At 43.0% G+C, this 25894-nt stretch overlaps 1 protein-coding gene across 2 annotated transcripts in view; it reads left to right on the forward strand.

The window, feature by feature from the left end:
* The window catches only part of FBXW8 (F-box and WD repeat domain containing 8), a 131667-nt gene that overhangs the window by 26010 nt on the left and 79763 nt on the right, over nucleotides 1-25894 (forward strand). For both annotated transcript variants that reach the window (XM_019641588.1, XM_019641589.1), the window contains exons 3-4: nucleotides 9305-9469; nucleotides 13805-13893. In XM_019641588.1, coding sequence (XP_019497133.1) covers nucleotides 9305-9469; nucleotides 13805-13893 — 254 coding nt within the window. The remainder of the gene's footprint in view (nucleotides 1-9304; nucleotides 9470-13804; nucleotides 13894-25894) is intronic.

Below are 25894 nucleotides of genomic sequence, written 5' to 3' on the forward strand. Positions count from 1 at the left end.
AGTTTTTAAGGTCTGCTATATTTGAGACTTCTTGAAAAATCTCTGCAAAGTTTGTCCATTTTAAAGCAGCTGACACTTGTATGGTGTAGTTCCCACAAAAACTTATCCAGAATGTTTAATTTATTTGGGGTCTCCTAGCTTGTGATCACTGAGTACTGACTGATTTGGACTCTCCTAAAATGCTGATGATTCAGTGGCTCCACCCAACAAAATACAGCCTTCTCGCGAATGTTTGGACTACAGAATCATAAAGATTGCCCCCTACTCCGGGCCAGTCCTGTGATCCAACCTGACTGTAAGGGTGGAGACTGAAACCTTCCCCTCTAGGCCATGGGATGTCACTCCTATGCGAAGGGTATAGTTTGGCAGGTTGAGGTGGAAAGTGGATGAGAATTGCTGGCCTTAATGCCCAGCATGCAGTTAGCACCCAGCACATCTTAATTGATTGACCAGTAACCCATTTCAGTGTTTTCTAAAGTGTCTTCTGCAGAACACTAAGCTTTGAGACAGTCCTGGTAAGAAGTGTTCAGGAACCAAAAAAGTTTGGGGAATGCAGCTTCTTAAGTCTCCTTCTTAGAGATCTGTAACGCAGGTCAGCCTAGTAAAAGCTCTGAGAAGTTCTGCAGCAAAGAATCCTTCTTAGTTTCCTTTAAACCCGTGTAGCCTGAACTCATTGGACCATGGATTCCTGTTTTGAAGTCACTTATTAACGCCCCGAGGCGCTGTTGTTTTGCTGTGCGTGCTTTGGGAGGTGCTGGTCTCTGTAATGAAATCATGACTTATATATGATCGCCTAGCCGCTCTGAGTCTTTCAGCCAGTACTTGTACATTTTATAATTTTTACAAAAAAAGGTTTACGTCATCCAAGGATCCGAGTAAACGGCCCTGTGTTTAGTTTAGCACTCTCTGCCTTTGAGAACGTTGGCCCTTATCTTACACCTTATTTCACCCTGAATTCCAGGGGTCTGTTATAGAAGCACTCTGCTCCGGACCTATCTGAGTTGTGGCCTGGCTCCATCATAGCTGATGTTGGTCTGCCTCTGTCTGTGCTTCCCGATTGCCTAATGCTGAGACTCACTCTGGCACAGACAGATGGACAGACACCACCCAGTGGCATGGACAGGCTCAGCTGTGGGCCAGACATGCCAAAAACAAAACCATGGTGTTCTGTCTAGTCAGAGCTGGAACCCCAGTGTTATTGAGTCATTATCCCATTCTTTATTGCCTGATCACTTGCGATCAGATGAGGGTTTGTTTCCCTCATGCTGTTATGGCGAAGATGGTGAAGTGTGGGATGACAGTGTGGTTAGGTGGCTTTGTAACTGATGCTGTGGCCGAGCCCAGGGTGGGCTGCTTAATGGATTCATGTCAGCGTGTGGGGAGCGCTGTAGTGGTTTGCCACAGGCTCTGTCCTCAGCCCCATCCTGGTTAGCTTTTTTTTTTTTTAAATAATTAAGACGCGAAGGCCCACAGACTATATTTTGCAGGTATGGGAGAAGTAGCTAATGCAAAGGATGACAGAATTGAGATGCAAAGGTGATATAAGATGTGGGGTGCAGGGAGCTGGGATTTAAAATAGATAGAAAGTTTATTAAGTTAAGAATTTAGTTTTAAAAATAATAGTACTGTGGAAGTAAGAAATGGGGACTTTTTTTTTCTTTAATTGTAATCTGTGTTTAAAAAAGCTCCCAAAAAATGATAAACACCAAATTGAGATTACCATTGGGGGGACAAGGACGAGAGCTCTGAGAGATGCATAGGAGTTTTAAGCTTATTAGTAATATTTTATTTCTTAAGCGCGAAGGGGAGCCTCTGGGTGTTTGTAATATTCTTTGTACCTTGTCCTTTGCCTTAAATAGTTAATAAAATAAACAGACTCCAGAAGCTTTGGTGGACCATTAGTTCAGTAGCCATGATGATATAATTATCTACAAGTGAGGTAGCAAGTTAGTGTCTGATCAAATCCTTCTGTTCATGGTACTTGACAGTCCATATTTGAGGTACTGTTTGGTTCTGAGGACCACATTTGAAGAGGGACACTGTGGATGCAGAAATATGAAGGTACTTTCAGAGACAGTGGGCATGGGCACTCGTCCTCTGCCAGGTAGTTGAAGGAAATGGGTACAGTTTAGACTAATGAAGAAATGGCTAAGAGGACATGGGATGGCTGTCTGCAGCCATTTGAAGAGCTGTCAGGGGGAAGAGGGATTAGATTTGTTTTTCAAAAGAGCAAAACTCAGGGCTGTAGGTGGAATTTGTTTTCTAACCAATGAAGAAAGTACTTTATAATAGAGTGCTGCACAGTAAATCAGACTAATTCAGGAGGTCAGCTCCTCTCCAGAAGCCTTCCACTGGCCAGGGTGCTGTGAGGAGCCTTCCTGTGTTGGGGACATGTCCCTATTTGATCTCCTAGTTGACCCCTTATTTTGCAGTTTCTAAGCCATTGAAAACTTGAGCCAGTGTGACACCTTCTGCATTTCAGTGTGACACCTTGGTTCACAAAAGTGACGGAAGCCTTTCACTTCTTTATGCTACCTGGTCTGAGCTCTGAGACTGTGAATTCTATGCAAAATGTCCATGTTTACAGAGAAGGTGACTTAGGTGACATGACTGTCATACCTAGAGCTCACATGCTCTCAAATACAGCAAACACGTTATTAAGGAAGCCAGAGCTTTAATATACCATCAGAGTGCTCTGTTGGTCAATATAGCTTTGACATACTTTTGGTTGAATAAAGTCTTGTAATAATGATTATTTTTAGTGTACTTTACGATGGAAAATCAGAAATTTTGAGACTGGAGCAAGCTGAGGTCTTGGATTCTAATTAACTTTTACTTTGTTAGTTTTAGCCTCTTTCTACTGCCATGGAACACGTAGAAACTCCTCATAGATTTAATAAAAGTTCTTTATTAAACATAGAAGGAAGCTAATGGCTTCCTTATTTAAAGTAATATCTGGAGCAACATAATTTCATCCTAAGGTATTTGTGTATGCTGTAGTGCTCTCAGCAGTGGGCCGTAGTATGTGGCATACATGGAAAGAATTACACGGAGAGTCCTTTTCTGTGAACTCATTGACTGAGATACACAGCGGTTCTGTTGCTGATGGGGTCTGATTATTCACATTTTAAAGATGAGGAAACGAAGGCCCCAGGGTCAGAGAATTTAGTGTTGTAAGGGACATTTTAGGATCTGACCCCCCACTCCCCCCACTTTCACAGTGGGGGAAAGAAGCACAGAGAAACCTAGGACTTTCTCATAGTAACATAGCTAGTTAGCGAAAGACCTGGCACTACAATCTGCGTTTCTTTTCCACGAGTGTAACTGGTTTTCTGTTACATCACTCTGTTTCTTGAATAATGGAGGCAATCATAAAGACATGTTCCTGAAAATGTTACCAAACTATGTCTATCCCTATCACTTTAGGTGTCCTTGGGGAAGTTGTTATGTAAAGGAACTTTGCCATGCCATGATTTTTTTTTTTTTTTGTAGAGTGTGGATTCATTTTGAATACAAAGAGCTCCCTTCCTGTTTTTTTAGATTTTTGCACTTTTAAAAGAAATGTATGAGAACTTCATGTGGCTTTTGCCCTTTATTCAAGTAATATGATATATTACATTGATTTTTGTATGTTAAACCAACCTTGCATTCTGGGATAGATTGCATTTGGTCATGGCACATAACCCTTTTCATACATTACTGGATTCCGTTTGCCAGTATTTTGTTGGAAATTTATTGTGAATATTCATAAGGGGTATTGGCTTGTAGTTTTCTTTTCTTCTGATAGCTTTGTCTGGTTTTGGTATTAGGGTAAATACCTAGGGTATTAGGGTAAATACAAGGCCTCCTTGAATGAGTTGAGAAGTATTCCCTCTTCTATTTTTTGGAAGAATTTGTGAATGATTGGTGCCAATTTTTTAAACATTTGGTAGAATTCACCAGTGAAGCCATCTAGGCCTGGACTTTTCTTTAGGTGAAGTTTTAAAATTGTTAATTAAATTTCTTTACTTGTTATAGATCTTTTTCAGATTTTCTATTCTTGAGCTGGCTTCAGTAGTTTGTGTCTTTCTAGGAATGTATCCATTTCATCTAGCTTGTCCGATTTATTGGCATATAATTGTTCATACTATTCCTTTATAATACTTTTTATTGAGTGATGGATAGTGATGGCTCCTCCTACATTCCTGATTTTAGTAATTTGAATCTTCTCTGTTTTTCCTTGGCCAGTTTGGCTAAAGGTTTAAGTTTGTTGATGTTTTCAAAGAACCAGTTTTTATTTCCTTGAGTTTTCTCTATTTCACTTATTTCTGTTGTAATCTTTATTATTTTCTTCATTCTGCTTGCTTTGGGTTTAGATGTCTCTTTTTTTAGTTTTTGAAGGTGGAAGGCTAGGTTATTGATCTGAGATTTTTTTCAATATGGGAGTTGACAACTGTAAATTTCCCTCGAAGCACTGCCTTCACTGTGTCCCGTAAGTTTTGTATGTCCCATTTTTGTTTTCACTCATCTCAAAGTATTTTCTAGTTTCTCTTTTAATTGCTTATTTGACCTATTGGTTATTCAGGAATGTAATGTTAAATTTCCCAAATTTACTTACTTCTGTTGTTGATTTCTGGTTTCATTGTATTGTGGCCAGAGAACATACTTTGTATGATTCAGTCCTTTTAAATTTATTGACATTTGTTTTATGGATTAACATATGGTCTATGCCAGGGGTCGGCAAACTTTTGAGACAGAAGAGCCACCAGGGGTCTGCAAACGGCGGCTCGTGAGCCACATGTGGCTCTTTGGGTGCGTACATGTGGCTCTGAAGTAAAATTGAAAATGAAAATAAAACTATCATCATTTCATTTATAATGTTACTTTAAATTTTCCTTATTTGTAAAAATATATTTATGGCTCTCGAATAATTTTTAAATTCTTGTGAGGGGCAGGATTGGCTCTTCCAGGGGCCGGCAAACTTTTGAGACGGAACGTACCCAAAGAGCCGCATGTGGCTCGCCAGCTGCAGTTTGCTGACCCCTGATCTATCCTGAAGAATGTCCCATTGCACTTAAGAACAGGCACTCTGTGGTTGGGTAGAGTGCTCTATGGATGTCTCTTATGTCTAGTTTGTTTACAGTGTTTTTCAATTCTTATATGTCTTTGTTGATACTCCCCTTAGTTTTTCTATCCATTATTGAAAGTGGAGTGTTGAAGTCTCCAAATATTATTGTTGAACTGTGTTACTTCCTTCATTTTTATCAGTTTTTGATTTATGTATTTTAGAGTTCTGTTGTTAAGTTAATGTGTTGATAATTGTATATCTTTGTGATGGATTGATTTTATTATAAAAATAACCTTTTTCTCTAGTAACAATTTTTGTCTTAAAAGTCATTTTATGTGGTATTAGTATATAAATTCCAGCTCTCTTTTGGGTATTGCTTGTGTGGTAAATCTTTTTTCATCCTTTTACTTTCAATCTATTTGTGTATTTGAATCTAAATTATGTCTTTTGTAGATGGCATATAGTTAGATCATGTTTATTTATTCTGGCAATCTGTCTTGATTGGAATACTTAGTCCATTTACATTTAATGTAATTACTTATAAGGAGCATTTATGTATGCCTTTGGCTGTTTGTTTTCTGTATGTCTTACATCTTTTTTGTTTCTCTTTTCCTGTAGTACTGCCTTCTTTTGTTTTAAATAGATATATTTTCAGCATACCATTTTAATTTCCTTGTTTCTTTTGCCATATTTTTTGAAATTTTTTCTTTTTTCTTTTTTAGAAATTTTATTGGGGAACAGTGTGTTTTTCCAGGAACCATCAGCTCCAAGTCAAGGAATTGTTTCAATCTAGTTGTGGAGGGCGCAGCTGCTTGGCCCATGTGGGGATCGAACTGGCAACCTTGGTGTTATGAGCCTGTGCTCTAGCCAAGTGAGCTAAGCAGCCGCTTCTTAAGTTTTTTTTTTTAATGATTGTCCTGAGTATTAAAATTAACATCTTAAAACAATCTAATTTGGATTAATACCAACTTAATTTCAATAGTGTAACAAAACTGCTCCAATATAACTTAGTTCCCTCTTTTTTTCTTTGTATTATTATTTCACACAAATTATATCTTTATATATTATATGCCCATCAACACAGTTTTATGCTTCAAGCAGTTGTCTTTTAAATTAGACAGAAAAAAAGAGTTGCAAGCAAAAATACACGTATGCTGTCTTTTATATTTACCTGTGAAGTGACATTTACTGGTGTATTTTATTTCTTCATGTGGATTGAGTTGCTGTCTAGTGTCCTTTCATTTTGGCTTAAAGCATAGAATTTCTTGCAGGGCAAGGTGAGTTGCCCTATAATATAATGATGAGTTATATTTTGTTTGCTGGAAATAGCTTAATTTCTCCTTTATTTTTGAAGGATAGTTTTGCTGGATATACAGTTATTGGTTGACAGTTCCTTCTTTTGGCAATTTAAATATGCTATTCCACTGCTTTCTGACCTCCATGATTTCTGATGAGAAGTATAGAATCCCTGTGCACAATAGATCTTTTTTTTTTGATGCTTTCAAGATTCTCTCTTTGGCTTTCAACAGTGTAACTATGATGCGTCTAGATGTGGATCTCTTTGAGTTTATCCTTCATGGAGTTTGTTCCGCTTCTTTGATGTGCAGATTAATCTTTTTCATTAAATTTGGGGCGTTTTTGACCATTATTTTTTTAGATATTCTTTCTACTCCTTTCCTTCTCTCATTCCCTTCTGGAAACTTGCATAATGCCTATATTGGCCCCCATGGATGGTGGTGCCCCACAGGTATCTGAGGCTCGGTGAATTTTGTTCATTTTTGGTTTATTTGTTTATTTATTTTTTCCTTCATTTTTTTCTTTCTCAGACTGAATAATCTTAATTGACCTTAAGTTTGCTGATTCTTCTGATAGCTCAAATCTGTTGTTGAGCCTCTCTAGTAAACTTTTTGTTTTAGTTATTGTACTTTTCAACTCTAAAATTTCTATTTGATTTTTTAAAAAGTAATTTATATCTCTTTCTCAGTATTCTCCACTTGGTGAGACATTGTGCTCATCCCTTCCTTTATTCTTCAGACATGCTTTCCTTTAGTATTTTGAACATATTTATGATGGCTGATTTAAAGCCTTTGTTTAGTAAATTCTAACATCTGGCCTTCCTCAGGGGCAGTTTTTATTGACTGCTTTTTCTTTTTGTATATGGGTCATACTTTCCTGTTTCTTTGTGTGTCTCATCATTTTTTTGTTGAAAACTGGCCTTTTAAAATAATGTGACAGCTCTGGAAATCAGATTCTCCTCCCTCTAGAGAGTTCATTTGTTGTTATTGTTGTTACTACAGCCATTTGTTTAGTGGCTTTTCTGGACTAATTCTCTGGTTTGTATTCTTTGTCGTGTATGACCACTGAAGTCTCTGCCCATTTAGCTTAGTGGTTACCTAGTGATTGGACAGAGGTTTCTTTAAATACATTGAACCAATAAGTCTTTTGCTGAAGTATACTCTATATGTTGGGGCATGCCTCCAACATGCCAACAATTTACAACTCTGCTTTAGCCTTTACTTTCTGCTTGTATAGAGCCCCAAGGTTTTCCAGAGTTGGGAGAGTAGGGCCTTCTCAGGACTTTCCTGGGCACACACACACAGCCTTACACATGCCCATGGCATTCTTGATTTTCCAGAAATATATTGGAGCCTTTCAAAGCCCCCTATGGACATCCCATTCCCCAGGTTTTCCTTTTAAGCCTTTTGGTCATTCTCTTTTTAGTCCCAGTTGGCAATGCTCACTTGGGCAGCTGCAGTGTTCAACAGTTGCCCCTTAATTGTTTTTGACAAATGCCCCGGAGATAGGACAGGGCCAAGCTCTGCATCAGGTCAGATAAAGACAATCCTCCAGAATAGGGCCTTTTAGCAAGCTGCCAGACAGGTCAAATGGTGACAGCCCTCTGGGGATGGCACTTTTTGGGGAGCTGTAAGCGCACCTGGCCCCTCCGGCTGGTTTATAGCTGCTAGTTTTTACAGCTACCATAGTTGCAAGGCTGCTGACTTTCAAGGCTACCATGGAGCTGGAGGAGGAGGATGGGGTTAGTGTAAGTTAAAACAAAAGTTGCACTTCTTACCAAGATTCTGCCATTTTTTTTCTTGAATAAATGCTCCTCAGAATGTTGCAAGCCTTTAATTTCCCGAGTTCTGAAAAAGTTGATTTTGGAAATTTTTGGCAGCATTCTTGTTGCTTTTTTGGAGAAGTAGATTTTTGGAGATCTTTATTCTGCGATTCCAAAGGTTAACTCCCTATCGGTTCTTCATTAAACAAGGCATCCTTGTACGGTGAGAATCTGCCATATATATGCTGGGTGCTGTCTTATTTTGCCTCATGTTTTCTCTTCTTGTCTGTGTATTTGATGTCTTGAAGTGGCCCCAACGGATGTTAAGGAGCACAGGTTACTGTAAGCCACTGGTCACAACTCTTACTTTATTAGAAGTGAGTCGGATGCATTGCAGACCCAAGATCCTGTGGATCTGCTGGATCAGTTTTTCATCTTAGCAGAGTTCATCATTTTCAGTCTGCCCAACTTTGTGCATTATCCTGGGATGAAGTAAATCCATCATTCCCCTAAGTTAGGGCTGGAAGGCAAAGTTCTAATAGCTAAAACGGCCGTTTCCTCCGGATACTGTTGGGATTTGAAATTCAGTCCAGACATAACATTAATTTCTCCATATCAGATCCTACAGTCCTGGTTAACAGCTTGAGTTTTCTGTTAAAATTTTTTTAATCTGCACATTTAAAATCTTTTAAGTTTTCACACTTAATATAAATTTGAATTTCTCATACACAGACGTTTTGAGTTATGGATATTTATTTTATTATAGTTTTTTATTTCAGAGGCCATTGGTTTCCAACTCTATAAGATGGAAATACAAGTGCCTGCTGGTAAAAAGTAAAGCGATTCTGTTCTGAAAAGCTATGTATGATTGTATATCTATTAACATGTTACAACGTATATTTTTTGCCTTTTATGTATTTATGCATTTTTGTCTCTTATATGTTATGTAATAATTTAACCAAGTAGTCTAAAATGTGATATTAGTTGGTAATACAACAATTTTGAAATCTTGAAAGATAAAACTGGAAACATTTGCTTGGGTTTTTTTTTTTTTTTTTCCACCTCAGAGTGTTTTGTTAATGAGGCATTTTATACTGCCATAAACCCAGGGCAATAATAAAGGTGTTGATTGATTTTTGGATGACAAGGGGCTTCTCTAATTGCAGAATCTGACATGTGTGTCACTTCTGCTGTTTTAGGTGAGCAAGACGTGGAAGGTGATTGCAGAAGATGAAGTGCTCTGGTACAGGCTGTGCCAGCAGGAAGGGCACCTTCGCGAGAGCAGCATCTCTGATTATTCTTGCTGGAAGCTCATCTTCCGAGAGTGCCGAGCCAAGGAACACATGTTAAGAACCAACTGGAAGGTAGGCAGTGGCCAATATCATGCATTACCTGTAGAAGACTAGCCTCCAAGGACAAGGGAATCCAAGCCTGGGATTAAACACCGGTGGTCCTTCCAGTTACAGCCTGAGGTTACCTGCCAGCAGCAGAGAGAGGCGAGCGTGGTGAGCGTACGTTCAGCCGCGGGTGACTTGTTGCCCATTTTGTTCGCCATTAGGGTATCTGCCCCGTTTCCAGTCGCACCATTTGGGAGCACCCTGTCGTTCTCCAGGAGAGGAAGAGCGAGGTTGAGATGCCAGCCACCTACCCTCTGATGCTTTTGGGTCTTTAGCGTAGTGCTCGGTGCAGCCCCCTTTCCCTTTCACCACCTCCCCGGATGGACCGGGAAAGCCCAAGTACCACCTGACTGCAAAAGGGGAGCTGAAGACGCCGTTTCCAGTAAATGTGCAAGGGAGACTATTAAACATCTCTAAATACTGTCTCCTCTTCCCTCACATAACCCACTGGCTGGCTTCCATCACATTTATCACTTCAAAATCTGTACAGAAATATTAGATCACAGCTAAGAATTTGCACAGTGAAGTGTTTGTGTAGGAAATAACTGTCAAGAGCTGTGTTACATAAAGCTGCTCGAGGCATGGCGAGATAGCCGTGTGGTGGCCATGTTTCTTCCCACCTGGGGAGTGGGATATTCGGTTGTGTGGAGGGGCTAGAACAGTACTCTTACCACTCCTGTAAAGGTCAGTCCCAATAGACTCTGAGATGAACAAGTTTTTGCTCGTTGCCGGTGGTGACATATTGCCTGTGTGCATGTCTGTCTCCAGTCACCTCATAACCTGATCAGTGACTGATGCTCTTGATCTGGGCAACCTCACACAGTTTCTAGCAAAGTTAATAAGAGCAGTGGTTCTCCAGGTCAGAGTTTCTTCACCCCAGCACAAGTGACATTTGGGGGCAGATAGTTTTTTGGCAATGGCCATGCTGAGCCGCTAGCCTGCCTAGCCTCTGCCCAGCAGATACCAGCAGCCGTCTCTTTCTGCCCCTCGCTGTGACAGCCAGAAATGTCTTCAGACATCCTCAGATGTCCCCTGGGGGGCAACATCGCTCCTGGCTGAGAACCACCTTTCTAAGGAGCATTAGCATGGCTGCCCTTTGTTGGGCCATTAAGACCCCACCACGCAGTAAAAGCCCCACCGGCCCCCAGTTCGCATCCTCACTAGGTGATGCACTCGTGTAGAGGCCCCGGCGGCCCTCTTGTCTGTGTGCTTGAGTAGGTTTGTGTGGGTGACATAAGTGGGAGGCAGGCATGAGGGATTGACCAAGGTGCTTAGACAGGCAGGGGGGCGGGAGAGGGGGCAGAAAGCAGAGGGTGTAACCCTGGTAGAAGGGGCTGTCACTTAAGGAAAGCCTGACAGTTGGGCAGTAAGTAGGGCCTTTCTGTCTGGGAAGAAGAGAAACTTTTGAGAATTGTGGGCATGAGAGCTAAAGATCTTCCCTGTGTCCTGGCTCGAATTTAGACATGTCAGCCCCGGAAATAGAAAGCAGCAGCCATGTTCTTTGTTTTCTCTGGTATTAGAGAAAGCGAGGGAGGGAGGCAGGTACATCTCCCTCATCTGGGCTGGAGGTGACAGAGTGAAGGTGTTTAAAGACCCGCCTCAGAGCACCTGACACTTAATAACGGTATACAAGCTACATGCACTTGAACCCTCCGTCGGGCGCAACTGGTCTCACAGATTCATTGCACACAAAGATGCCACTATGAAGTACGTTTTTACTGTACTAAGTCACAAACACGACTGGCGATAGGTTACAGTAGAGGGGGAAGATACGGAAGCGATGAGTCACGATACTTGAGTTAACTTAGATATTTGAAAATTTGTGTGCAGTGAATCTGTGAGATCAGTTGTGCCCGACAGAAGGTTAATTGAACATCTTACTAATATTCGTTTTTTCTAACAAGCACAAAGCCATGTGTTTGGTAAATGATCAATAAATGGTTGTCAGTTGAATCAACTGGAGTCAAACTGCAGGCAGGATGTGAGGGAGGCTTTTCTTTGGAGTGTCTCGGCCCGTTTCCTGACCCTGTTACCAGTGAGGACTGCATGCGTGAAATATCAAATGACAGATACTGCATGGACGCTAATGCTGGGATTCTTGTTGGGATTCTAGAAAGTCCTATGAAAACATGAAAGGTAGTGTTAGAGCAAGTTGCTTTCCTTTTGTGTGCCTTTGTTTTCTCATCTCTGAAGTGGGCCCAGAGCAGCCCTGCTCAGAGGGCTGTGGGGAGGATGACTATAACGATACATCTACTGCTCCTCCTCAGAGCAGGGCCCAGGGCTGGTGCTCGCTTAGCGTTGGCCATAGAAGCCCACCAGCCTTTGCATGCAGGTACTGTGGTTTGGTGCTCTTGGTGCTCGACTGGGCAGGTGATTCGGCTTGGTCAGGGTCTGGGGACCCCGAGAAGGGGGCTGCCCTGTAAATGCATGAAGTTACTTGGATCTGCATTTCAGAGCCAATGTAAAAACCTGTAATAAGCTGATTGTAATGTAATGACAGGAGTATTCCTTTTCCTGGCGTTTGCATAAACTCTTTCCACTCTGGCCTTGTAGTATTTCTCTACAACCGACCCCGACCAGAATACCAGGGTGGGGTTAGAGCCCATGTGGTTGGGAGTGGGGACCAAGTGACAGAACTTAGTAAATGCCATAAGCACACAGGTTTTCCTCTGGGGCCCCCTCCTTTTCTCTCAGTATCTCCTCTCTCAGAAGAGCTTTGCTATTCTTGTGATTTTGGCTGTGTCCTCCCCCACAGTCCTTCCCTTCCACACCCTCTCCACTAGCAAGGCAGCTCCACTTGGCTGTGTCCAGTTTTGCCCCTCAGCCTTGGACTTGGCCTTCAAATTAAGTGAGATCATCATGCAGGTTATCTTGCATAGTGCCTAGAATATAGCTGCTTAATAACTGTTGGTTTTAATGGACTGGATGTCGTTATCTGCCTGCTAATAATATAAATAGTAACAATAGTAGCTGCCATTTATTGAACACTTTCTGTGTGCTAACAACCGTGCTTGGCACTTATACGCACTGTTTCTAATCCTGGGCCAGTCCAGCGAAGTTGAAATTATGGATTCCTTGGTATTCTTGAATACCTTTATTCATGCTTACTTTTGGCTTAATGATCTCACTCTTCCTGGTATCCCACATGTAAGTACTTTCTGTTCCTACAGCTTCCCTTTATTTTTATTTTAAAAACAAATGTTTTATGTGCATATTTTGCATCGATAATAATTGTCCTGGTACAAATAATTCAAAAGTCACCAGAGGGCATTTAGTGGAAGCTACAGTTTCCTTCTGCCTCTTTCCACCTCCCACCTGGTTCCCTCCTCAGGACCAACCAAAGCTCTGGGTTTTAGGGTTTCCTTTAAATACTGTTTCCGTGGGCCGGCCGAGTGGCGCGATGGTTAAGAACTGGCTTGGGACGCCAGAGGGCCCCAGTTCGGATCCCACATATGAGGGCCAGTGACACTGCCCTCCGCAGCTAAGATGCTGAACAACAGCTCAACCTGGAGCTGGGCTGCTGTGAGTCGCCTGCGATGGCGTAGGCTGCAGCCCCTGCTGCAGTGGGTTGCCATGGACTACCATGTGTAGCCAGCAGCCAGCGTGAGCAGCCAGCAGCCGCAGTGAGCGGCCGTCCAGAAGCCGGCGACTGAGGTGCCTTGCCTGGGAAGAGCGCAATGATGGTGCCAACTTGGGCCAGTGAAGCAACGTCCTCCACAACTAGACTTGAAGAACAAAACGACAGCAACTTGTCTGTTCCCCTTCCCCCAATTCCCCAGCACTGTTCCCATCCCCCCAATTCCCCAATTAAAAAACAAAACAAAAAAAAACTGTGTCCATGAATCTCTGACCCTTCAGTCAGAAATCATGTCTTCTCCATCCTTTTTCCTGTCCCGATTTTTCCTCTTTGTGTACTTTTTAATTTTATCCTGAGGGTTGTTTATAAGGGCTGTCAACAGGTCAAATATCATTAAGTGCTTTCTCTTCAGATAATATCAGCCTTCTGTGGATCGTAGTTATTTGTGCTCCCATGTTTCCTCGATAACCCGTAATCCACTTGGGGACAGGGACAGCATCCCACACACACCCGTGCCCTCTAGTTCAGTGCTGTTCACGTGTGTGGTAACCCATAAATGCTCATAGCCTAACATATGAGTTGTCGCCTTTGTCCTTTTGAATGTCCAGGTAAGTCTGAACACAGTACCTGCCATAAAAAATCGCTATGGAACGTTGGCGAAAGGAAATGCTTTGTCTTCACCCACCCCAAGAATGAAATAACCCGCACCCCCTTTCCTTACGCAGACTCGCAAGGGCGCCGTGAGTGAGCTGGAGCACATCCCCGATGCAGTTTTGTGTGACGTGCACTCTCATGATGGCGTCGTCATTGCCGGGTAAGCAAAACCAGGTTTTCCTTTCCTGCTCTTTGTCATCAGGTCTTTCGTTTTCCACGCACCGCCCTCTGCGTCCCAGTGGCCTTCCCGTCCCCGAGAGCACTCACCCTCCCAGGGGTCCCTGGGGCCCTCATTGGAGAGGATTCTGTCCTTCAGCACCTGAGAGCTCTGCAGTCAGTGGTGAGAAGCAAGTGCTGGCGAGCAGATCTGTAATCCATTTGTCTCAATCCATCTGTCCTGGCTTTTAACCCACTCTCGTGGCAAGTTAGGTTAGATTTTCATTAAGGCACACAGTTTATAGTTTATGAAGACATAAAAAAGTCAAGCAAGAATAATAAGTGTTGGCACGAAGAGGTCCTGCTCTGGTTCTCTTGTTCTGAAGCTTTCATTATGAGGAAGGACTGTGGCCACACACAGCTGTCCTTTCCCGTCACACAGTACGGACTCGCTGTTTAACTTGACCTGAAATAGGTTTTTTTGTCTCTGTAGCCAAGAAATTTAATTTGAGCTTCTGTAGATTCCTTTGGCTTCTGTTCCAAAAACCACTTTCATGAATTCTTCATAGTTTACTACCAAGATGTGTTTATATATTTCCTTAATGTATAATAAGAAGATAAATTTTCTTTTTGGATGGAGGTGTCTTGAACTAGAGTCTCAAGTTATATTCTTAATGCTGTACAGTGGAGACCAGGACACTTAAGCTTCGGAGTCTGGGCTGGCTTTGGAATAAGCCACCCAAGAGAGGTTCCTGCTTGGAGAAAAACAAAAATAAACCTTGGACTTAATTTAGTCATAGGTGAGTTTTTTTCTTTAGAGAAAACTCTTTCCTTAAGAAGGAAGCATTCCTTAAAGAGCATCATTTGACTTGAAATTCCAAACAGTCAGATCATTATTATTATTATTATTATTTTAAAGATTTTTTGGGGGGAATTGGGGAAGGGGAACATCCAAGTTGTTGTCTTTCAGTCTTAGCTGTGGAGGGCGCAGCTAGCTCAGCTCCAAGTCCAGTCGCCATCCAGCCGCCTGTCAGCAGCTCAGGGCAGCTCAGCTCAAGATGCCATGTTCAATCTTAGTTGCGGGTGGGCATAGCCCACCATCCCATGCGGGAGTCGAACCAGCAACCTTGTTGTTAGGAGCAGGTGAGCCATTCTGCCACCTGTTGGCAGGTCAGTGGCAGCTCAGCTCGGGCGCAGCTCACTGGCCTATGTGGGAATCGAACCGGCGACCCTGTTGCTCAGAGCTCATGCTCTTAACCAACTGAGCCATTTGGCTGGCGCAGTCAGATTATTTTGATATTTTTGGTATACAGTGCCTATGAAAAGGTATTTTTACTTTAAACAAGGTATCCCTGGGAGGAACATTTTTCTTTAGCTTTTGTTTTGTTGGCCACAATTTAGAGGTCAATGTCCTTCTTGGGAATACTATCAAACTCTTATTTTAGAAAGATTAATGGACCAGATATCTGGAGTTCTGTCAATCCAGTTACCAGTACAGCTTTAGGCCCTGCCTCTTACTGCTCAGGTGTGGGCATAAGAGCTCATGATGTGTAAGGTCTTTTTCTCCCACTAATTCTGAGATTCCATGGAAACTAAGAAAGGGACTAACATTATTCCAGCTTCAAGGGGCCTCCTAGTGTGTCAGGGGACCTTTGAGGACAGAATGTTGAGATTGGACTAAGAGAGTCATCAAAGCAATTAGAAATAAAGGAGGCTTTAATCTCGGAAGCCAATTATGAATTTCTTAGCTGGACACGGACTCCACAAAAGGCAGGCTGGCCACGAGTCCAGATGCCAGGCCTTTTCCTGTTGCTGTGTTCCCTTGAGGTCTGCTCAACATTACAGATTATGCCAGCACAAAGCTAAGCGATGGCAGAGTTTTGTGGATCGATAAGATGAAACTTGATCTGTGGGTCAGCGAGGCTCCTCAGGCTCCTCTTTCTAAGAGAACCTTATGTTTATGGCCTAGCATCAGATACTTCATATCTTGCTTGTATGTAGAGCATCTTGTGTTTATCATTAAAATTTTATCTGGTGGTTACGATGCTTGTTTTCTGGGTCAGATCTTGAATCCCTTTTCATTTGAGACAGCGGTGTTTGTGGTTACCTCATTCCCAATCAATGTTGTATTCACCAGGCTTTCTACAGTTATGTATCTCCAAGGAGCTTCTTAAAGAGACAGTGGCCACCTCATCATTTCTTTCTCTTCTGCTGATCTTGCGTTTCTTATTTGTCTTCTTCCCTTTGGTTCGCTCTCCTTTTCTTTACACAAGTGGAATTGAATGTTGTATAGCTAGAGCTAAATTATATAACATTTTTGCATTTAAACCTATTAAATATATTTCATATAATTGACAGAGAGCAAAGGCTCTTGGGAAATCTCTTGCTTCTTTCCATCTTTTTAATCCTCTGTGTAAATGTTCCTGATGTAAAGTCATGTTGCTTAGGCCTAGACTAATTTTTATTACATTTTGTCTTACGATTGACCCAGTCTTGGTTCTTCTGTATTCTTCTTTTCACACAGACTCAGAGTAACCTTCAAATACTCATCCACTAATAAACTCACCTGAGACACTCTGGTGCCTGTCAGGTGGACAGGACCTGGCCCCTGCTTATTCGAGGCTTGTTTTTCCAGCAGAGGAAACATGTCATTCTCAAAGCTTCGATCTTTCACACTGTGGCCCATGCATCTTTGCTTCCCTTACCATCTCATGGATGATGATTTCCGGTTACCTTTTCTGGACTTTCCAGGCCCTTTGAAATTTGTTTCCAACCCGCCTTTCTCCTCGTTACTCTCCTTGGAATGCCTTTCAGTTTTCTCCATACTGTTCTTCTCAGTTACCTCTGAGCACATCTCTTTTTAAGTTGAAATGTAATTTACATACCATAAAATTCACCCTTCTAAATTGTATGCCACTGATTTGTACACTGTTCATAAGGTCGTGTAGTCATCCACCATTATCTTAATTCCAGAACATTTTCATCACCCCCAAAAGAAACCCAGTCCCCATTCTTTAAGGCCCAACTTGAGTCTTGTCCTCCCCACAGGGGTGTGCAGCACTCTAGCCTATGAACCCCTGCGACCCACACTAACGCCCACCCTTGTCATAGCGCCTGCAGCTTGTCCGGCAGCTAATCGTGTGGCCTCACAGCTTCACCCCAACATTTTTGGCTTATATTGTTATTTAACTTTACAGCCATGCATTTTCTTTCTAGTTTGTAAGCACCTTTTAAAACTGGAGGTGGTACGTAATATTTCATTAAATGCCCATAGTGCTTATAGATGGTTTTGCCTGAAATAAGCATTAAAATTTAATAACACAGATTGCCCCTCCTCCCATCTGTACACTGCATTATGTGGGAAACCAGAGAAATACCTACTTTCTCTTCTGTGTTCTCTGATTTCTTATTTTTTTCAACTTATACAGTTTTTGTTTTTGTTTTAATATTTTATTGGGGAGTTGCGGGAGGAGAACAGTGTTGGGGAATTGGGGAAGAGGAACAGTCAAGTTGTTGTTCTTCATTCTTAGTTGTGGAGGGCGCAGCAAGCTCAGCTCCAAGTCCAGTCGTGCCGCTGTGTTCAATTAGTTGCAGGTGGGTGTAGCTACCATCCCATGCAGGAATTGAACCGGCAGCCTTGTTGGTAAAAGCGCGCACTCTCACCAGCTGAGCCATCAGGTGGCAGCTCAGCTCAAGGTGCCAAGTTCAGTCTTTGTTGCGGGTGGGCGTAGCCACCATCCCATGCAGGAGTCGAACTGGCAGCCTTGTTGGTAAGAGCGCACGCTCTCACCAGCTGAGCCATCCTGCCACCTATTAGCAGCTCAGCGGGAGCTCAGCTCAGATGCAGCTCACTGGCCCATGTAGGAATCGAACCAGTGACCCTGTTGCTCAGAGCTCACACCCTTGAGCAAGCTCTTACCAACTGAGCCACTTGGCCAGCCCCTAGAATCATACAGTTTTAAATCTGGAAGGAACTTTATAGGTTATCTGTTCCAAAACACTTGTTTTGGGTAGGAAACTGAGGCCCAGAGACATCTGATGAGCCAGGACTGGCCCCGCTCCGCTGGACTCCGACAGCGTCCACACGAAGAGCTGGGCACCAGGGCTTCCTTCTCCAGCCCTCATTCGCCGCTCTCATAGCTCGTCTCTTCCAGTGTCATTTTGGTTTTGCTTTTATGGCATGCATCTTTCTTTTCTGTTAAAAATAAAAGCAGCAGTGAAACCATGTTGTTTTTGCTAAACTGTTAGAAAGTGGAGATGAGAAAGCCACCTACATCCTCGCGTGCCAACACAACCCCTGTTACGGGTTTTAGTGGGTGTGGTTTATTTTTCAGTAGGTTTTGTTTTTTGTGTTTTGTTTTTTTAATGCTCATACTATAATCATAGCCTACATTACATTTTTGGTCTTTTTTCCACCTCACTAAACTGATGGGATTTTTTTCCATGTCATTACATACTTTTCATTACTTTCTTTGATTTGTTGCAAAAGCTCCAAGGATATAATTATATCCTAATTTTCTTATTCTTTTCTCTAGTAATGGACATTAAAGTCTTTTCCTGTGTTTTGTTATTACATAACATGAATATTTTCTGTATAGAGGTTTACAGACTTTTTTCCCTTTTTTGTACTACAAATCTTTATTAAAAAATAATAAAACACATATTTATTGTAGAAACTGTGAATTCCACATAAGTGCGTAGCATGGAGTTAAACTTCTTCCATTGTCCTTCCTTAGTCTAATTATTTTCCTAGGCTAGATTCCCATAAGAGGAATTACTGGATTTAGGAGAAGTAATTTTTAGACTTTCCAGGTTAAGAAATTATTTTAAAGTGCCTTCATAACCTTCGACTTCGTTCCAGTTTAACTTTTTGGTCTGAAGTCTTCAAACCACCCCTCCAGCCTGCTCTCCTGAATACTCATTCCTTCTTCCTATTGGTCCCAGTAATAACAGCACACCTTTCTACTTGACCATCCACAACTTAACCTCCTGCAGTCTGACTTCCCATCCCTCCCCACCCCCAAGCCCTCTGAGCTACACTCTCAGGTCACACGTGTCACAGACCACTGGCCTTTTCCCAGCCCATCCCCTTCAGCCTCTTGGTAGTGTTTGATCTTGTTGACTGGACCCCTCTTAAGATGTGGAGACTGTATCGAGCATCTTCGTGCCCTCGGAGCCCAACACCAGGACACTTGGAGGGAAGGCTGTGTGGAATGACGGCTCGTCACACTGCTGAGACCCTGCGCTCTCAGCGCTTCCTTGCCGCGTCCTTGACCTGCCCGCTTCCCGCTCTGGCCCTTCGTCTGGCCTTTCTTGCCCTCCCTTGGCCACTCAGCAGTGACACGCAGCAGCTCAGAAAGTACCTGCACCAGGTGTTTTCTTTGCTGGTTAGATACGTGGCAGTTCCTGCAACTGTAGCTAAGTCTTTCAAACACAACCTTTACTTTGATTTTCCAGCTACAATTTCCTGTTTCTTTAGCTTGAGGAAAATTCGTGTTCCAAAGCCACCAACCGCTATACAATAAGCCACCTGTCTGTTTCTCTTAGAGTTCGGCCTCTGGCTGCGTTCTCTCTGTGACCTGGTAGCACTCCTGAAATGTCATGAGGTTTAGTGTGTGCTTTCCTTGTATTTAGAGGAAGATACACGATCTAGAAAGTTCGTTGATAATAAGTGATTAGAAAGTGTGGTTTTGTTTGTTTCTTTGTTTTATTTTGTTTCCTTGGTGGTGACAGCTCTGAGAATTTTAGACGGTTTTTCAAATTATGCGTTTACCACTGAGGAAAAAGAACAGAAGAGATAAGGAAGGATATGAAAGCACCCCTGTCCTGTTTAGTGATGCCTGGACTGTTTCCTCGTCTCCCCGGTTGCACCGTGGAAGCGAAGAGTGCTGAAAACAGATGACATCACAAGTTCAGAAAGGTCACATTATAAAACCTGAGATGTAGGCCTAGGTCTAATTTGCCAGAAGTATATTTGCTTTGCTGCCACCCCAGTGAAGGAGAGCGTCTCAGGTGAAACAGGAGAAAAGTCAAGCCTGGGCCTCCTAGGAGGCCTTGTGCCAGCTCACTAACCATTAAGCGATTAGCTCACCAAAAGCTTTTATCAGATGCCCAGGAGTATGGTGGTGTTTTGCAATAAACTCGCTCCTCACTGTTACTTAAGGTTCATAAGCCTGAAGCGGTTCAGTTTGCATAAGAAAGCACACTTTTCTATTTACATTAGAGGGCCATGTTCTTCCCCCACTTTGGGTTTAAAAAGATATCGATAACCCTCTTTGTGTCGAGGTTTTTCTCAATACTCCTCAATGGTTTTCTCCCTTGTTTTCTGCTGATGTGATCGGCCTTTTTAGGGTACAGTACCCACCTTGGCTGCAAGGAACAGAGACAGTGTCCATGTTTTTCCTCTACCAAGGGGGGTTGGAGGGACACGTGTGTCATTTAATGTTGCAAAATTATAGCTCTCTTCTGTCGCTAAAAATGTTCAGTTGTCCCCTTTGGTCTTATGCATTTTCATCGGTCTTCGTTCCCTTTGAGGCAGGCGTGTCCAAATAGACACATAACTGTCACATGACACTTCCCTCTAGCAGCCCAGTGACCTGTGGCTGTCGTTCTGGCTTTGTTTTATTTGCTGTGTCTGTCTGCGCAACCTGGACAGCAGAGTTCAGAGGGTTTCCAGTCTTCTGTAGACATGAAGCAAAATTTGGAGCTTCTAGTTTATAGATGTAAAATTTGAATTCTGAACCTCTGGTTGCTTCAGTTTGCCTATTGGTACTTCCAGTGGAATGTTATCATTGTTTAGAATTAAGAACTGTTAGAAAGCATCAGTTCAAACATAGACATGCACCTAAGTAACATGAAATACCTTGCTTTTAGCCATATTTTCTCCTCTTTTCCCAGTAATTAAAAATGTGCCTTTGTATTGACCATGTACCATGCCAAAATATAGTTTCGATCTGAAATCGTGTATATGTGCCCTGAATTTAAAAATATTGTCTAGTCAGGAGCTGAGGACCCCAAGGATGGAGTTTTTAATACTCTGCTAGTTTCATGTGAATGTATAAAAAATAGATAATACCTAGGATTACTCTGAGGCTCTTGAGATAACAGATGCTTTATAGATACAAATTGGTGATAAAAGTTATGTTAGACAAATGTCACCCCATATTTATACTTACTAAGGACACACTTTCTGTCTTTCTCCTTTTAAAAAAAAAACCAAACAAACAAAAAAAAACTTTTGACAGTTTTCCTTTCAACCTTGTTTTATATCAGTTTTTGTGCTGCTGCTTTTTACGACACCGGGCTGCTTCCCATAAGGAATTTGATCATTACCCGTTAGGGACCTCTTTTTAAAAATACTTTGAAATTTATTTATTTTCTGCTGTGAGGTATACGTGCTCTTCTGGTAAATAAGTCTGAGGTAAGATATTGATAGGAGAGCAGAGGAGAGCATCCCATTTGTTATATCCGTAATGAAGGAGCTTAGAATATCCTTAAGAAACACTGGTGAACTCATGACTGCATTTATCCATCTCTGGCTCTCCAAGGAATAATGGGAAGGGCCACAGTTACAATAACTCTGCATAATCACCATTGACTCTGATGCTATTGATTGTGATTAACCAAGATGTATGGAAAACAGTTTTAAGTGTGTAGTGCATGTATCTCGTAAGGTCCATTAAGATGTTCATTATTTCTCAATTGATGCGCCTTAAGCTGCACTTGATGTTTGCAGTAGTGCATTTCCACAAAAAGACTGCACTGAGGGATCGAGTTCATTTGTTAATTGCGTAATACCACGCAGGCAGGTTTCATGGAAAACAGTAAATACTCTTGATTTCATTGATTTGTAATCTTTGGTATGACTAAAGAAAGTATGGAGCATGTGAATAGTTCTTAAAACCTCCACATGTTAAGGCCATAAATGTTCCTTGAAACGTGGGCACAGTGCTTGTAGGGGCCTCTGCCTAATTGCTTTGTAGTCTTTAAGCCATTTCCATCTTCTCGTTGAAGTCAGTAGATTTGTTCATTCAACATTTACAGTCACAGATGAATACTGCAGACACATCCGTTGCTCGGGGCCAGGATCCATCCCTCGCTCACAAGCTGACTGGGGGACACAGTTCTAGGCAGTTACAGAACAGCGTGGGCGATGTCAGGGCCGGGAAGAGCAAGGCACCGAAACCCTGGGGAGAGGCACCGTGGGCAGGCTCAGAGGCAGCCTGGGCTTCTGCGAAGCAACTTGTCAGGAAGGATGAGTGAGACAGAGTTGGCTAGGCAGAGTTTAATACAGGGCAGAGGTGCAAGTAAGTTGCATATATGCTGCCACCCCTTGTTCCCAAACTGACGGTCATCAGTAACCATTAGAGCATTTATTTTCCCGCTGAGCTACATGGAATACAGCTTCAGAATCCTTCTCAACACAGGGCATTAGGCAGCCACTATCGATGTATTGAATTTGACACACAAATGAAACGATTTGCCATTCCTGGTCTGAGCCCTCATAACCAGACTCCTTTGGGCTGCTGTGAGTACTGGCTCAGAGTAGAACTGTGACTTTATTTGGGGGTGGCTGCATGAGGCTGGCCCTGTAGAGCGGGAAGTGTTACCATCCATTTCACAGGTCCTCCCATATCACCTGTGAAGCAGGTGTGGGAGGCACCATCGCATCTGCCCAGCCCCACACTCCTTGCCAGCATCTGAGCTTCCTGTGTTGGCTTCTTGCCTTCCACTTGAGACATAGAGGTAGGATTGATGAGTTAGGGTCAGGGGCTGTGTCTTGCAAACCTGAGTCACAATGTTGAAAACAATAAATTCCTTATATTGCACTTAAATGGGGATGGCTCTTAAAAGCCGTATTTGTTTAAAGACACTGTCAGCCGAGGAGGCAGAGTGGCTCGTTGGTGAAGCAGCAGGTTGAGAAAAGCGTGGGGACCTGTTTTGATCCGAGCTGTGCCACTGAAATGTTTCTCGTGATCTTGGGTAAGTCACTTAACCTTACTTCCAGCATTCTTAAATCAAAACGTCCCCCCCAGGTTATTCTGAAGAGCCTTGAGAAAATTGTTTTTAGCTGAGAAGCTCTGGCACCTGGAAGCACAATGGAACCATGCCCCCACCTCTCCCAGCCCTGTATTACCCTTGTATTACCATTTCATACAACAGGAAAGGGTAAAGGCTGTTTTTAGCTACATGTTTCTTCCTTCTTTATCTTCAGGTCTTTTAGTCCAAATAAGTAGTCTGTTTATTGGAAACTTACTAGTTAATGAAAGCTCTTTTGTGGTAAATCATTTTAAATTGACAATTGCTCTGGCGTGCCGCGCTTGAGAGAGGCTCTATTCCCATTCTTCCAACAAAAAAATCAGCTGTGGTTGCTGACCTATTTATTTGGAGGTAAACTCAGCCTTGCCAAGCGTACAAAAAAGATGGAGAAAGCATCCAGTTCCACTGGCCCGTGCCATGGGCTGGGACAGCCTTCCTCATTTGGGAAAGGCTTCGTTCTTCTTCAGTTATTCTTTAGTGTTCGTACATCAGCTAACATATTAGTTGCAGTTGTACTTTGCACAGACACTAATTAGAGAGCCATCAACATTGGAGTCCAAAGGCTTACTGACAATGCAACTGCCATAGTGGCGTCTTAATTGGTTGAGTATAATTGTCATTAGGCAGCGATAAAGACATCTGGAGCTCTGGAGAAAAATCAGCCCTTTTTCCTACCTCTCTTCGATATCTTTTCTTGCTTCTCCTGGCCAATGTTGTTAAGCACTTTTAGATCGCTTTTAGGATTTGGTCCAGGTCCCTCTGCCCCAACCAATGTTTTGCCCTCGTGAATAGGTCCGTTTCTTTAGCACAAGTTCATTAGCACTGAGTGATCGCCACTGCTGTGGTTGCTTTCACTTGTGTGAGATTTTAGAGCCCACAGCTGAGTCATCACACAGTACCTGCTTAAATAGGTTATTTATTCTCTGTTCCCATCACAAAAGAGACATCGAGTCTCTTATACTTTGCCTCCCGAGTCATTTTGCAGCAAAACATTTGTGCTGTGATCATGCTCTTTGGCCATGAAGAATGGAGATAATTTAGATGGACATCTATGGAAAATTTCGTGTTTACTGAAATAGCTTAGCTTATCCTGTGTTTTATAGAGCTATACAGAGAGATGTATTTTAATCAGTTCGAAACTACATGCAGGAAGTCTAATGCATACCGATGTGTGTGTTTTGGGTGTCTCTGATCATTAGCACTGGAAGGTGGGCAGTGGAAATAAAAGGAGGTGCCACTCAAACCAGTCGGGTTGTTACTTGTGGATACGCCCTTTCAGTCACCATTTATTTATTTTTAGCTGTGTGTAGGCACTGTGATGGAGGCTATGGCACTGAGATGCGGTCTTTTCCGCACTTTACAGTCTGGTTGAGGAGACATGGACTGTGACAATGAATACCATTGCTTCAGATACAGGGCACAGTGGAGTCAGAGAAGGCTTCCTGGAGGAGGAGGCCCTTTGCTAGACCTTGAGGATTTGGTAGGCTTGGGCTACGTTGGAGGTTCTCAACCTTGATTGCAGATTGGAAACACCGATGCCTGGTTCCACTCCCAGAGAATCAGATGTAATTGATCTGGGGTGTGCTTGGGTAGCTTTAAAAGCATCCCACGTGATTCTACTATGTGCAGTCAAGGCTGAGACCCACTGGGCTGGGTCGTGAGGAGGAAAAGTCCTCCAAAAAGGTGGGAGACATGAACCGAGGCTCAGAGGCAAGAGTGTTTGGAAGCCAGTGAATAGCAGGCTTATCTGGAGGCTGGCTATGGAAAAGTAGGAAATGAGGAGTGGAAGCTGCTCTGTGGAGGGTGCTGGGTGAGTAATTAGAGCTTCACTCAATAAGGTGTTAAGGCCTCAGTATATACAGAGGGCTTCCTAGGGGTCAAGGCTATTCTAGTGGGACTGTTTCAGTCGTTGGATCCATAGCTGCGAGCAGGACCCAGTCCCTGACCTCAGAAGCTCGTCGTTTCGTGGGGGAGATGAGCAGTCAGATAATCACATCACAGTCGCCAGGAGAGTAAGTCCAGGCTGCTGTCACAGTGTGGATCACTGGGCATGTGGTCTTGTGTGGAGTGCGAGGCAGACAGGGAGGGTGATTCGTGGAGTCAAGTATTTCTGAGGGCTTGGCCTGTGCAGGAAGTTGGGAGAGGCTCAGACGGAGGGAGGCTGTCATGGCGCATCTGTGAGGTGTTGAGGGATTTGGACTAGGGTGGCATTCCTGGGAATGAGAAGAACAGAAAGGGTGTGGCGACTTGAACATACAGAACAGTGTGGGTGGTGGGAAAAAAAAAACAACACTCACAAAAATAAGGAATTTGGCAGTTGGCTGGTGTGGTGGTGAGCTGAAACTTTTGGAGGGGAGCATGATTGACTTTTAGACGTGTGGCCTTGCCGCGTGAGGGGGACAGCTTTCATGGAAGAAAGGGCCCGCCAGGAGCCTCTTTGATTTAACAGCGCTCCTCTCTGCCCCCTCTGCCTGCCTCCCTCCTTCCCTCAAGTAATGCGAGAGATAGCAAGTTGCATTTCACCGTTCACTATTGTGCGCTTCAGCAGTTTTTCAAGTTTTGGTTTGGTTGGTGTTGCTTTACCTCGGAGCTCATTGTGTAAAGAGGGCTTGGGGTGGGGCTGGAGCTCAGGCCGCTAAAATGCTCTCCTTTGTACCCCGCTGCTCCCCATTGCGGCCCCTAGGGGGGTGCCACAAAGGACCGCGTGAGGACTGCTGGTGTGGTCTGATGTACAGGCCATGAAAAACAGGGTGACCAAAACTGATGGAAAGGAAATCCGTTTTCCTGGTTTGTGCACGTCTTTTCCCCCCAAGTTCCTCAGTTCTCTGAGCTACTAAATTCCCTTGTCTTTCTTTCTCTTACCGTCTCTGTATTTCTGAAAGACGCTGCCATGCTGCTCACCTTCCTTTTCTGAATTGGCTAGTTTCTTTCACATGGAATTTTATCCTTAAGAATCTAATTACACA

This window comes from Hipposideros armiger, unplaced genomic scaffold (genome assembly GCF_001890085.2).
Source record: "Hipposideros armiger isolate ML-2016 unplaced genomic scaffold, ASM189008v1 scaffold_62, whole genome shotgun sequence".
Taxonomy (NCBI): Eukaryota; Metazoa; Chordata; class Mammalia; order Chiroptera; family Hipposideridae; genus Hipposideros; species Hipposideros armiger.